At 36.3% G+C, this 14,905-nt stretch overlaps 1 protein-coding gene across 1 annotated transcript; it reads left to right on the top strand.

The window, feature by feature from the left end:
• Positions 1–8,991: 8,991 nt before the first annotated feature.
• Positions 8,992–12,491, top strand: LOC106066746 (antistasin-like). Its single transcript, XM_056031036.1, has 2 exons — positions 8,992–9,304; positions 11,776–12,491. The coding sequence occupies exons 1-2, from the start codon at positions 9,247–9,249 to the stop codon at positions 12,378–12,380; spliced, it is 663 nt and encodes a 220-aa protein (XP_055887011.1). The 5' UTR covers positions 8,992–9,246; the 3' UTR covers positions 12,381–12,491.
• The last annotated feature ends 2,414 nt before the right edge of the window (positions 12,492–14,905 follow it).

The following is a 14,905-nucleotide window of genomic DNA, read 5'->3' as shown; positions in this document are numbered from 1 at the left end:
TTTTCAATCTTCTAATAAAACAAACTGGACATCACTAACCCATATTAAACATAACTAAATTGAAGCCCAATTTTTAAATTAGCAGACTCATAAAGTATAAACTCTTTAAAAACAAAATTATAGATAGATACAGAATAGATATATATGGGATCTAATATGAACCATTGATATGGCTGAGAATCTTATATGGACTACTGGACGATATTAGAAAATTAATAGGCTTAGCAAAAAGATGTCAATAAAAAGTTAATAACACGATTACTGTATGGAACATTCTTTCACAAAGTCATTAGTGGTCCTAAAGCTTCTGCTTCTTCATACAAGACATGAACACATTTAAGAAAAAAATGTGCGAAAACAGAAAATCACCTAGCTCATGAAATGTACCTTCGTTTTCTATGTACTCATTAGTGATGCCCAACCTAATTCGTTCTGCGGCCATTTTAATTTCTGATACTCGTGTCGCGGGCCACATCAACGAAAAGATACCAAAACATAAAATACAATTTAAAGCAGATTTATTAGAAACCCGTGGATCTAATGCTTACACTAATTATGGGATGTTGGAAGTTTATCCAAAAGCAACTTCTTAAGATTCCGCCGCATTGATGAGACACCCAAGTCGGAGCACTGAATGTAGATGTTCGTCTGGGGGGGGGGGGGGAGAGATTTCGTCACATTGGTTTCGCTCTTTTCCGATTTCTAAAAGAACAGTTCGTCAGCTATCACATGCAAATTTTGATGTTTTTTTCCCTGTAGTTGGGTGTTCTTCAAATGTGAGCAGTTCTGTAGGTTGTCCTTACCGTTAACTCATTTTCTTGTCCCATCTTAGTAAATATACTAGTCGACCGGCGGCGTAGCCTTAGGCCACTGCAACCTATGCGACCGCAGTGGACCCCGCACTTTCATAGGACCCGTGCTAATTCTAGGTGTAGGAATAAAAAACATTTTATAACTTATAACAGATTTCCCGAGGCCCCTATCGATTTACCAGGAGCTCCTGGAAATCTCCTGAAATTGCAAAATATACGAAAAAGTCCTGGAAATATCTGGAAATTATTAAAATCTTTTGAAAACTCATACAAATCTCCTAAAATATATAGACAAATATTGTCATTTTGTGGTGCCATTCAATATGGAAAACGCCAATCCTATGCGCGATAAATAAAAACGGCATTATGCATTAGCCGTAATTGTGTAATCTGGCGAAAGAAGCTTCTCGCGCCTCAAACTAATGAAGAATTACTTGAGGTCAACAATTCTCAAAGATAGATTGAAACATTTGGTAATTCTTGCTATTGAGCGTGATCTATGTAGGAAACATAATTATTATAATATACTTTGACTTTGCTACACACAAGGCAAAGTAATTCTGTACTTAGTAAAGGATGAATAAAATGCACAGACGATTTTTTTTTCTAATACAAACTCTTAATTTTCACTTATTATCCGTATCCCTACCCAAACTTGGCCCCGCGAAATCCGTTTCACATAGGGCCCCACAATGGTTAAGTCCGGCCCTGCTATTTAGTGACGGGTGAATTGTGTTTACTTGTGATTACTTGTTCTCTTTCCATGACTTCTTGGTCACAATGGTTAAGTCCGGCCCTGCTATTTAGTGTTTGTAAAATGTTTGTTTGTAAAATGTTGTACATGTTTCGGATGTTCCTTCCGCAGGAAGCGGGCAGGGTTTGATAAATCCAAACGACAGTCCAGCGCGCAAACCGCACGACCAGGCAGCCATCTGTAGTGACGGGTGAAAACTACTTGTTCTCCCCCCTCTTGTTTTTTCGTGGGATAACTCTATCCGCAGAAATAAAAGAGTGATCATTCCTTTACTTCTTCTTCTTCTTCTCGTCCAAACTCTTGAGCGAGAAGAGAAAAAAATATATAGATTCTCATCAATCCTACAATCTTACTTGAGTTAGCCATCTTTTCTTTGCAGTTTAAAGACGGCCGCCATATTTGTTGATGCATTTGATTTCATAATGTCATTTTACATTATGGTCTTTCAAAACAGCCACAAACGGCTTTACAAATCAAACAGCCACAAACAGCTTTACAAATCAAACATCCACAAACAGCTTTAAAAATCAAAACGCCTCAAACAGCTTTACAAATCAAACAGTCACAAACAGCTTTACAAATCGAACAGCCACAAACAGCTTTGCAAATCAAACAGCCACAGGCAGCTTTACAAATCAAACAGCCGCATACAGCTTTACAAATCAAACCGCCACAAACATCTTTACAAAACAAACAGCTTTACAAATCAAACAGCTTTACAAATCAAACAGACACAAACAGCTTTACAAATCAAATTCCAAATTCAAAAGTAAAGATCCTACCAAACTTTTCTTCAAAGTTTTTCTTCAACGTTTTTGTTTTATTCGGATCTCCAAAACTGTTGCACACTAGGTAAGGACATGACTAGCTCAAGACAGTAGCAGAATTTCATAAGTGTAGCCTAGATTCATGTCGCTTAAAAATTAATACATAAACCTGTTATTTCTTACAAAGTACAAAGAAAAGAATATTAGAATAGCATAGTATGAAATCAATAGCAAAAAGAGTGGGCAGGTATATTTTTGAAACTTTTTGGTGTGATTTTCTATATATTGTTCTAATGTTTCGGCGGGCCGGATAACACCACGTCTCGGGCCGGAACTTTGCCCGCGGGCCGTATTTTGGGCATCACTTGTATGTGAACCTAGTAAGGACAGTTACTGCTGCGTATTAAATATTTAGTTTTTGGCAATATAGCGTAGCTACCCTAAAATCGTGGTGGTCCATATTTGATCATGGTCCATAGTGCAAGCCTCTCCCCAAGATTATCAAAGCTTTGATCATGGTCCATAGTGCAAGCCTCTCCCCAAGATTATCAAAGCTTTGATCATGGTCCTTAGTGCAAGCCTCTCCCCAAGATTATCAAAGCTTTGATCATGGTCCATAGTGCAAGCCTCTCCCCAAGATTATCAAAGCTTTGATCATGGTCCATAGTGCAAGCCTCTCCCCAAGATTATCAAAGCAGCCAACAACTTTTTTTTTTGGTGAATTCGTGAAGCATTTTAATGAGTTTTCAGAAATGCAGTCAGTTAACAGGAGGTTTACCGAAAATGGAAAATCTTATCTTATATAATACAGACGTTACTTCAAAAAAGAAGATGATTACGTCCTGCCCGTCATGCATTTAGTCATGCATATTAACCAATGACTTAAATTCTGCCAAGTCACTGGTTTTCCTGGCTAGTTCAGGCAACCCATTCCATGCCCTAATAGCACTAGGGAAGAAGAAGTATTTGTACAAATTTGTCCTAGCATATTGGACGAGGAATGTGCCTTTATCTTTGTGTCTTTCAGAATATTTTATTAAATTTTGTTTTTGTATTTAAAGATTATGGTTCAGTGTTTTATGTATAATTGCTACTTTACTTTTGAGTCTTCTGTCCTGAAGGCTTTCTAAATTTAGTGATTTTACTAAAGGTGTTACTCTAGTCAAATGTGAATATTCGTTTGTTATGAATCTCTCTGCTCTATTTTGTGTCTGTTCCAGTTTCTTAATGTTTTCTTGAGTTGAGTGGTCCCAAACCGAGGATGCATATTCTATTATTGGCCTAACCAAGGTTAAATAACATTTTAGTTTTATGTTCTTATTTGATTTATAGAAATTTCTTTTAATAAACCCTAATGCTTTGTTGGATTTTTTGTTATAGTTTCATCAATATGTGGATTCCATGACAGTTTTTCATTTATTATAACACCTAGGTATTTTGCGTTTTTAGTGGAATTAATTGGTTTTAGTTTTTTTGTTACTCTTAACAACTGACATTTTTCTGGGTGAAAAGACATGCTCCAGTTTGATTCCCATTTCTGTAATTCATCTAATTCTCTTTGTAAAATATCTGTGTCTTGTGTTGTTTTTATTGTTCTATATTATTAAACATGGTAAGGGGTCTACAAAAAAAATAATTTTGGGAACCACTGGTCTAGATCTATTTGAAATTTAATTACATGACAGATTCAATCTAAATAACAAAATGACATTTAGTATAATAATAATAAATGTGTATTGATGGTAGATATCTTAATCTGTACGAGATGTAGGCCTACTTTGCCACACATTAAACTGATCAGATTTCGCGACTTTCCAGTTGTAGCATGCAGATCCATATTAAAGTTAAAGCCTGTGTTAGGCCTATATATTAGTAGGCCTATATATATATATATGTCAAAAGGTTCCCTTGTCACATTCTCATGTCGTAGGCCCTACTTCAAACATTTATAGAGTTTTTATACTGAGATTTACCTGTATTAGTTGACATGACAAACAATGGATTTTCTAAAAGTAACAATTGTTCAGTTCATTATGCTATTTTCAGTTGCTCTACTTTTATGAATAAAAAAACACTGTAACATAAGCCTTATGTAGACATTAGTGGTATAATGGTTTGGAATGCGTTTGTGTAATTTTTGACACCCTCCGCCCACTCTCCAGTCGAGATCCGTCAGTGCACTTTGTGAAAGGACAAATCGAGATCCGCCAGTGCACTTTGTGAAAGGACATGTCGAGATCCGCCAGTGCACTTTGTGAAAGGACATGTCGAGATCCGCCAGTGCACTTTGTGAAAGGACAAGTCAAGATCCGCCAGTGCACTTTGTGAAAGAACAAATCGAGATCCGCCAGTGCACTTTGTGAAAGGACATGTCGAGATCCGCCAGTGCACTTTGTGAAAGGACAAGTCAAGATCCGCCAGTGCACTTTGTGAAAGGACAAATCGAGATCCGTCAGTGCACTTTGTGAAAGGACAAATCGAGATCCGCCAGTGCACTTTGTGAAAGGACATGTCGAGATCCGCCAGTGCACTTTGTGAAAGGACAAGTCAAGATCCGCCAGTGCACTTTGTGAAAGGACAAATCGAGATCCGCCAGTGCACTTTGTGAAAGGACAAGTCAAGATCCGCCAGTGCACTTTGTGAAAGGACAAATCGAGATCCGCCAGTGCACTTTGTGAAAGGACAAGTCGAGATCCGCCAGTGCACTTTGTGAAAGGACAAATCAAGATCCGCCAGTGCACTTTGTGAAAGGACAAGTCGAGATCCGCCAGTGCACTTTGTGAAAGGACAAATCAAGATCCGCCAGTGCACTTTGTGAAAGGACAAATCGAGATCCGCCAGTGCACTTTGTGAAAGGACAAATCAAGATCCGCCAGTGCACTTTGTGAAAGGACAAGTCGAGATCAGCCAGTGCACTTTGTGAAAGGACAAATCGAGATCCGCCAGTGCACTTTGTGAAAGGACAAAGATGCAAACATAAATTTAATACTTTTTAGAGGTTCCTGAAAGAAGAAAAGACTCTATTAGTTTTGTGTGGTCGTTCCGTCCATCAGTCACACCTGTCACACGCCTGTCACACTCAAGTCTCAAAAACTTAAAAAGTTATTGAAAATCCGATCTCAAGATATTTTGCAGCTGGCAAAGTTGTGGTGCAACGGCTACTTAAAATAAACAAATAATGAATTAATATATAACAACAAAATTATCTAGTTATGTAAGGACACTAAGAATATCTTTCTATTTCTCATGGGAGAGTAGTTACTGCGTTTTATGTGTATAAAGCTGGACTAAAGAAAATTTCTGAAAAACTGTGATCGAAAAATAAATTAATGTGTCTTTAACTCTTCATAACTTTGTAATCATGATAGAAAGCAACTTGATATTTGGAACAGTTCTACTTTATTTTATGCTTTTTAAATTCATTGCTTTACGTTGCTTGCGATAAAACAATGTAGAGAATAAGACAATAAGGATTCGTGAAAAAAAAAAGAGATTGTTAAAAATCACCAATTATTAAATGAGATGTGTGGTCGAATTTAGAAATGCGCTTAATTTCAGTCATTACAATACCAAGGCGCTCCTCTAGAATGGGTCTTGAATTTTAAAAAACTGATTCAAATCGAATATTTTGGATTAAAAAAAAACTAACTAGAAAAGATATTGACAAGCTGATGTCTCCAATACGCCAAAAAAAAAAAAAAAAGTCATTGCAAATATTTGCAAATTTATGAAATAGCTCTATTAACTTTTTAACATTCAAGTATCCATGACGACTTGAGATTAAAATGGTTTGTCCCATTTGTATTATACGCTCTCCTTAGTTTAAAAAAATCATTTTAGATCTAAATGATCTGAAGGCAAAACTAGATCTACGTGACCAATTGAATAGGAAATAAAGATCTGTTATTCACCGATCCAAGCGCTCTGTGTTCAGAGTTGAGAATGGACCTCATTCACCAATCGTAAATAAACACATTTAGCCACGTCATAATATTGATAAAACAATGAAAAATATGTATCACGTGACAGCCTTTATGGATTACATAATTTGTATAGAAGATATAGAAAATAGAGTGGCTAAATGTTGTTTGTTTACGATTGGTGAATGAGGTCCATTCCAATGCCACCCAAGCAAGGAAGTTGTTGCCCGATACAGCTATATTTTTTTTTGTTTTTTTTTTTTTTGACTTTCATAGTCCTACAGTTGAAATCTCGAATTGATAGTCGTAAGATGTAATAATCTTTTTTTTTCTTTTTAAACTGGGTCTTTAATTTAAGATAGTAGGCCTATATATTTGTCAATTTGAGCTACAGAACTCATCTATTTCCTAACTAAAGTGTTCTGCATACTCTTAGATTCAGAGTGCGAGATTAATGCATGATTACACCAAACACAGACAGACATTTAGCAGATCTAACCAATCAGCATGGAGATCAAGTGACGAGACATGTAGAATTAAAAAAAAAGATGGAGGGCTTTGGAAGTAGCCATGTATTAATGTGTGAAAGTATGTGAATGTAACTAAGGACAAAGATATGGGTGCAACATAGATCTATGAAGTTTAAACTAATCAAATAACATAAAATAATTCAAAATCTCTATATATCGTCTGAATGTTCTAGACATTGAACGAACACAGTTCTACAATTTTATGTAGATTTTCTTGCACCACTCTTATGTTCTAGACTTCCATATGGGCTTCCTTGCACCATTCCAAAGTTTCATACTTCCACACTTGTGCTCTTGCACTACCGCAAAGTTCCACAATTTCATTGCGATTGCCTTATGCCACTCTAATCTGTTTAGTTCTAGATTTATTTCACTTCAAACTGGTATGTCCTTATGCCACTCTAATCTGTTTATTTCTAGATCTATTACACTTCAAACTGGTTGTTACTTTTTGTTATGTGAAGAGACTCTTTTAATAATACAACAACACAAAACGTCAACGTCATAGATTATAATTAATTTTATCTTCATGAACCATAGACATAAATAAATATAGACTGGCCGAAGGAAGTTACTTAATGTAACTTGAAAACATGTATATCTATTGTATTTGGATTTCCAAATTATGAAAAATGACATGATCTTCATTCTTAGAGATTAAAAAAAAACACTAGTGAAAATAATGTAAAACTTATATAGGCTATAGCTAAAAAAAAGATGAATAATTAACTTTTATACTGCTCATAAATGCTGTATAATAAAGTACACAAAATTGCAAGTCACAAATTTTCGTTTCATAAAACTCTTTAATCGGCCAGTCTATATTTATTTATGTCTATGTCATGAACACTAAAACCACCATTTAGTTTCTATTCCTCCATTTTGGTTCTCTCCTTTCAACTCGCATTCGCACCATTCCACATTTACACTAACATGCGCACGTAACACTGGTTTGTCCCTTATACCACTCTTATCTGTTTATTTCTAGTTCTATCTCACTTCAAACTGGCTTGTCCATAAGCCACTCTAATCTGTTTATTTCTAGTTCTATCTCACCTCAAACTGGCTTGTCCATAAGCCACTCTAATCTGTTTATTTCTAGTTCTATCTCAACTCAAACTGGCTTGTCCCTTATACCACTCTAATCTGTTTATTTCTAGTTCTATCTCACCTCAAACTGGCTTGTCCCTTATACCACTCTAATCTGTTTATTTCTAGTTCAATCTCACTTCAAACTGGCTCGTCCCTTATGCCACTCTAATCTGTTTATTTCTAGTTCTATCTCACTTCAAACTGATTTATCAATTAAAAAAAACATCTATCAGTTAATTTTCCAAAATAAAAAAGAAATAAAATTTTTATTAAACACACTTTAATCCCCACTAAATCATTCAATTACTTTAAATTGAGCCCAGATTATTTGCACACAACATCACTCCTAAATCTGACCCCTTATTATGAGAACATTTTTTTTTCATTTACAGACATTGAAGGTGAAATAGAGGATCTTAGTCTATTTTGTTGTGACGGAAGGACGCGCCGACTGCAGAGTCAATGGTAGAACAGTGTTTCCCAAACTTTTTCCTTAGCGGAACACTACGCACATTCTAAATATTTAGAAGGAACACTTTGCTTATTGTTTTTTTTTTTTTAGAAATGTTAATTTACGTGGTAGCCTTATAGTTAATTATTTCAATAGTTTGTGGAACACCTATTCAGGGTTCCGCGTAACACAGTTTGGGAAACACTGGTATAACACGATGTTTACGAATGTAAGAATCGAGATTACGGGAAGTGTTATATTTAGATTCTTAAAACGGAAGATCTCAAGAAGTCACTTAATCCTTGAAATTCATTTTTGTTGTTGTTGTATGATCGATTTAGATAGCTTATTAAAATGAGAGAATAAAGCAGATCACAATGGCATAATGTATTTCAATGTCTTGGAACTAACACTTATTGTATCAATATAAACAAATTGTAGTAGCACAAACAGACCACAGAGATTATTAAAAACGTCATGCCGACCACAAATCCAATTATCTCCATGCAAACATGAATCCCTGCACCTCTGGATACCATTAGTCATCTAAATGTAAATGTACTTGCTCTAACCTGAACTGAAGGATCAGCTCAACAAACAAAAGTTCATTGAGTCACGTGCAGCAATAGCTCTTGAAAATAACTATTGACATTGATTCTCCCTGTTCGGAAATAAACCAACCCATCAAAAGTGTCAATCACGTAAGTTTCGCTTCTAAATCTTCGCGGAAACTCGACACTCATTGGCCACAAAACACTATTTCCGTATTGGATCGGACCTAATAAATGTGCTCTGATCAGGTCTAAGCCCGACCCATTATCTCATACCAACAAACCAGGACAGTGAATAGACTACTGCCAAGACACTAACTGAAACAATTTTGTTGGGAGTCCTTAAATCAAGATTGCATATGAAATAAAATGGAAGCTGTCATAAAGTACATGCTGCTGTTTGGCTGTTGGGGCGTTTGTTGGACAAGTAAGTTATTGCAATGACATTATATTCAATCTACCTGTACATTTACTTGTAAAATAGGGCCTACTTTTGGCTTCAGTCCTGCATTTGTTTGCTTGTTTGACTATTTACACTCTCGGAGGCTTGTCTTCACACGAACACCGACCATACGAAAGTAACTTTTAATGTTAGACCACTAATAGTGTTTTTTTTTAATTGCACGCAATATAGAATCATAGTCAGGGTGTTTTAGCTTCGTTTTATTTCTGATTAAAATAATTATTGTCAAAATCTATAGTTAGTAAAAGCGGCCATTTGCCAGTGCTAATATTTGTACCCCGAGGATAGTAAATATCTTAACATTTTAAAGTATTTCTTATTTGTGTAAGCTTATTCTTTGAGTGTTCAGCTTGGTTAGCTCAGAAGTCTTGGATCTGAAAACTTTCAATTCAAAACGTTGAAAGAAACATTACATGTTCAAATGTAGATGGTTCCACTGCTTCAAGTGTCTCGCCTCAGAGCTATGAACGTACTGTTAGTCTGAACAACTCTAAAGGCTACCATATTAATTGATGACAGAAAAGACTATCAAAGCTTCTCTATTAATCGCTAACACCAAAATGAGTGAATAATTGTCACATGAAGTCAAAGCGACATTCAAGAATGATATATATTATACCACTTTAAAGATGTATACCTGTGGCGAGGTTTTTAATGTTTTAAAATGATTTTGGTTCGTTACTCTAGGGGAAGTAATTTTCAGTTTCCCGCTCACATAAGTAAATTTCGAACAGGCACACTACGAGCAACAATTAAAACAAATGAACTGACTATATGTTCAATAACAAAAACAATAATTTCACTTGACAACAACAATATCACTACTAGCTTGGGTAGTGTGTTAACAACGATTTTGGTGGATTCATTTCATCATATGAAGGAGTGGATAAGTGTTTCTATTTTTAGTTCTTATCTTTCTTCGCTGGTCGGTTGGCCGCTGGACTCCTCTGGTAGATGCAGGAGCTGAATCTTCTAGTAGATTCAGTAAAACTAAAATGTTATTTAACCTTGGTTAGGCCAATAATAGAATATGCATCCTCCGTTTGGGACCCCTCAACTCAAGAAAACATTAAGAAACTGGAACAGACACAAAATAGAGCAGTGAGATTCATAACAAACGAATATTCACATTTGACTAGAGTAACACCTTTAGTAAAATCACTAAATTTAGAAAGCCTTCAGGACAGAAGGCTCAAAAGTAAAGTAGCAATCATACATAAAACACTGAACCATAATCTTCAAATACAAAAACAAAATTTAATAAAATGCTCAGAAAGACACAAAGATAAAGGCACATTCCTCGTCCCATATGCTAGGACAAATTTGTACAAATACTCCTTCTTCCCTAGTGCTATTAGAGCATGGAATGGGTTGCCTGAACTAGCCAGGAAAACCAGTGACTTGGCAGAATTTAAGTCATTGGTAAATATGCATGACTAAATGCATGACGCGTAGGACGTAATCATCTTCTTTTTTGAAGTAACGTCTGTATTATATAAGATAAGATAAGAAGATTGTTATTCTTTTTATGGGCGGATGTGCCCATGCCTGAGGAGAATGGGACAGAGCAGATATTAATCTGGTTGCTCAGCTCGCTGGACACGGGGAGGGGGTAGTTGGTTGGACGAAGGTCACACTGGATGAGTTTTATCACTTTAATACACCTGGTCAAGTTGGTCAGAGGATGGCTAATAAAAAGAAAAAAAAATAAAATTCCAACAGCAAACTTTTCTCCCGAACGTTTTTTAAAGCACAAATGAAACTTTTATATGCAAGCGTTTACGTATCGTCACAATACCTTGCGAAACATATTGAAAGCTTATTCCAGGTTACGGTATAAATTTTACTTTACGTGTGAGATATGAAACACTATTTATTAATTGTTCTTTAAAATTATGTCTGACTTCTATGCATACAAAATAGATTTTGCTCTTTAAAAAATATTTTTTAAAAAATGTAAATAGCTGGTTTGACAGAAAGTACTAAATTAAGTAATAACAAAATTTTAAAAATATTTTTTGACAAAACATCTAAAACTGTTTGCATAAACATGTTAAAAATATGTTAACTAGTCAACTTCCTTACTAAATAGTCTCCGGTTTTTTTTTACTTATTAATAGTGAATAGTTATAAAAATTGTGTATTTTTATGAAAAAAAACAAAACAACAAACAACATGCTTGCATAGTTGATTATAACAAAAAATATTTTGTTTCGCTTTCAGAAAAGAAAAAAAAAGCCGGTACATCAGAACTTTAAAAGATGTAAATATCATGATATCAGATTTTCAATATATCTTTTCTAGTTTGAGATCTAAACGGGACGGACGGACTGACAGACCACACACAATTATAACGACTCTCAGGGGACGCTAAAAATATAGACTACTTATTTCGATATTTTTTAATATTTTTTTTTTACAAATTCCTTTAACAGATTCAATGCCGGGACCTATCTGTCCTCTAGTGGCCTGCTTTTGCCCTTTTGGTGAAGTGTACACAGTGAACAGTGGAGGGTGTCGTGTCTGCCAATGTAAGCCAGCCAGCAGATGCCCAGCGATTAGGTGTGCCAATAGCTGCCCGGTCGGGTACATCACAGACTCACTCGGATGTCAAACTTGCCAATGCAAGGCCACCCAGTGCCGAGCCGTTTCTTGCAATTGCCCATCGGGAACGGTATGGGGAACAGACAAAAATGGCTGCCAGACCTGCTCATGTAAATCCACCTCTCTCGACTGCCCTCTTGTCAGATGCGCCACTCAGTGCACCGGTGGCTTCGACGTTGACGCCAGAGGTTGCCCTACCTGTAGTTGCAAGAAGAGAGAGGCATTCAACTGCCCTGTTCTCAATTGTCTCAACACTTGCCCTAACGGTTACAAGGTGAAAAAGACTGGCTGCCAGTCCTGTGCCTGCAAGAAGGGAGACAAATCTCAAGAGTGCCCCAAAGTCAACTGCTTGAATACAAACTGCACATTCGGATATAAATATGACACTAAAGGTTGTCAGACTTGCGTCTGTGACACGCCAAGAATTCTCTCTTAAAAGAAACTCTTATACAACTGTGTTTCTAACATAGTCAATTAAAGTTTGGTCTGTATAGTTACCCGGTACTTTTATTATTGACTATTAACTAATAAAATGAATTGATTTAAAGTTGTGTCTCTAGTTAACTAGTTAAGTAATCTTCCTCTCAGTAATCTTCCTCGCAGTCACTCTTCTACATTAATCTACATTTTCAAGCAGAATTGCCGCTAAGAGGAGAAAAAAACAACGTTTAGTAGATTGAGTATTTCTGGACATCTGAAAGAGGCCGGCCTTAGGCATAGGCAAACTAGGCATCCGCCTAAGGCCTCCGATTGGTTGGGGCTTCGCATTGAACAAAAAAAAAATGGAGAAACAGAGAATTGAAATTTGGGTCAGATCTCAAACATAGTAAAGCACTAAGACTCTACACGTTTACTAGCCTGTGTCTCTACTATAACTCTGTGTTTACTAGTCTAACTCTGTCTCTAGTATAGTCATTGCGATATATGCAGTTCCATTATTTTCCGATTTAGACATAGACGGGCAGGTTTTTCATAAATTGCATAATTTCATTTTTCCCCATTTCTTTTTTATTTCATTTGGGGCAACCAAATTCACTTCTCCTAAGGCCTCCAATCATCCAAAGCCGGGACTGTCTGTAAGCAGGTATGAAATAGATATCTCATGATTGTAGTTTTAGGTTGGTGCGAAGGGTTGCCTAAATATCCGGCGATTATTGAAAAACTCTGTAGAAGAAGACAAACACAGGGTATTGACTTAATATTGGTATCACTGTGATATACACAACTAGCACCTCAGCCTTCACTTTATGCCCCCTCCGCTTCACAATCACATGGTTAGTATATTTCATCAAATATTGCCGTTACGAAAATACAGATCTAGCACGTAATCTCTCTCTCTCTCTCTCTCTCGCTCTCTCTCTCTCCCTCCCTCAGTCAGAGTTCAAGGGTCGGCGCGCCCACCCCACCCCACCCGTCCATCTCATGATGACAGTATTCAGTGAAAGCTGAAGGGCAGACTGGTCCAGTTGTCAAGTACAGAAACAATTTGGCCAAACTTTCTCCCCACATAATGGCCCGTGTATTGATCACCCCCTTCAAGCAATTTATAACCATCATCTTGTCAGGTTACAGAAAAAAAGACTTTAGCCTAGAATTATTGTCTTCAGAAGACTTTTACGACGCATAGTTCCCTAAGACTTAAACGAAGCATAGTTAGAGAAGACTTTAATAACTTATTATTGTCTCCAAAAGACTTTTACATTGTAAAACTGTCTTCAGAAGATTTTTAAATGGTACAATGGTCTCTAAAATAACCATTAGAAGCATTTGAATTTGAACAATGTAATATTGTCACCAAAAGACTCAAAGAATGTAAATACTATCTTCTGAATATATACATATATAATAATTTAGTCTTGAGAAGAACTTAAGAAAGTAGGCCTCTTGGTGTCTTTGTCATCTGGTTTAATTTTCAAGTTGCAATTACAGAGAATAAAAGATGAAATCAAATTTATTGTTTTAAATTTTTTTTTAGATTGTTTGGTTTAATTCACTAAGATTCTTTTTTGAAATATATTATAGAGATAACCAACAAATTGAATAGGGCTGGCCTTAGGCTGGCCTTAGGCATAGGCCAACTAGGCAGCCACCCAGTTCCCCTGATTGGTGCCTCGCACTTAAAGAAAACACTTTTTGTTTAGAGATGAAATAGCTAAACTGTTGGAGTCGTTGGTTTTTAATACATTGCGTACTTTTATTTTTCTATTTCATTTGGGGCCACCAAATTCACTTCGCCTAGGGCCTCCAATTATTTAAGGCCGGCCCTCTACATAGATAGATAGATAGATAGATAGATAGATAGATAGATAGATAGATAGATAGATAGATAGATAGTGCTGAAACGATTGACGACTGTATTAAGAATAGAATTGATTATTCAAACCTAAAACTTTTCGAATTTTGTCTGAGCATCTTTTTTTTGTTTTTATTTCACTTCTAGTATCTTTTAAAATGATTTCTCTGATCATGCAAAATGATCTACACCAAATGATGTTGGCCCACACACAGTTAAATTATTAAGTAAAGTGGTTCTCAAAATATGAGGGGAAATATTCTGCATACTAATGTGTCTCGAGAGACGAACTTCTTGTGTGACTAAAGAGGCAAATTCTTGATACACAGCTGCGGTCACAGGCTGGGCATATGTAATCACCAGGCCCCGTTGCATTTTCACCATTTTTTCTACTACTGTTGTGTATAGCATCTGTATTCAGGGAAGCTCTCTTTATGCTCACTCTCCATGTGACTCTATCCAGTGCCACTTTTCCCAGCTGCTAGTTTCGATTTTGAAGAGCTTCATTCGCGTTTGCATACATCAGTATACCGTAAAAGTGGACGACCAGCGGCTCTCCTGCCTCCTGTTAGATCACTATACAGAATGTCTTGTGGAAGTCGACCTTATAAACGTGGTCTAGCCAGCCAAGGCGACTGCTGCTGATAACACAGTGGATGTCCTGGCAC

This window comes from Biomphalaria glabrata, chromosome 5, assembly GCF_947242115.1.
Source record: "Biomphalaria glabrata chromosome 5, xgBioGlab47.1, whole genome shotgun sequence".
Taxonomy (NCBI): Eukaryota; Metazoa; Mollusca; class Gastropoda; family Planorbidae; genus Biomphalaria; species Biomphalaria glabrata.
Note: the sequence above shows the minus strand (reverse complement) of the source record. Positions and strands in the feature narration are given on the sequence as shown.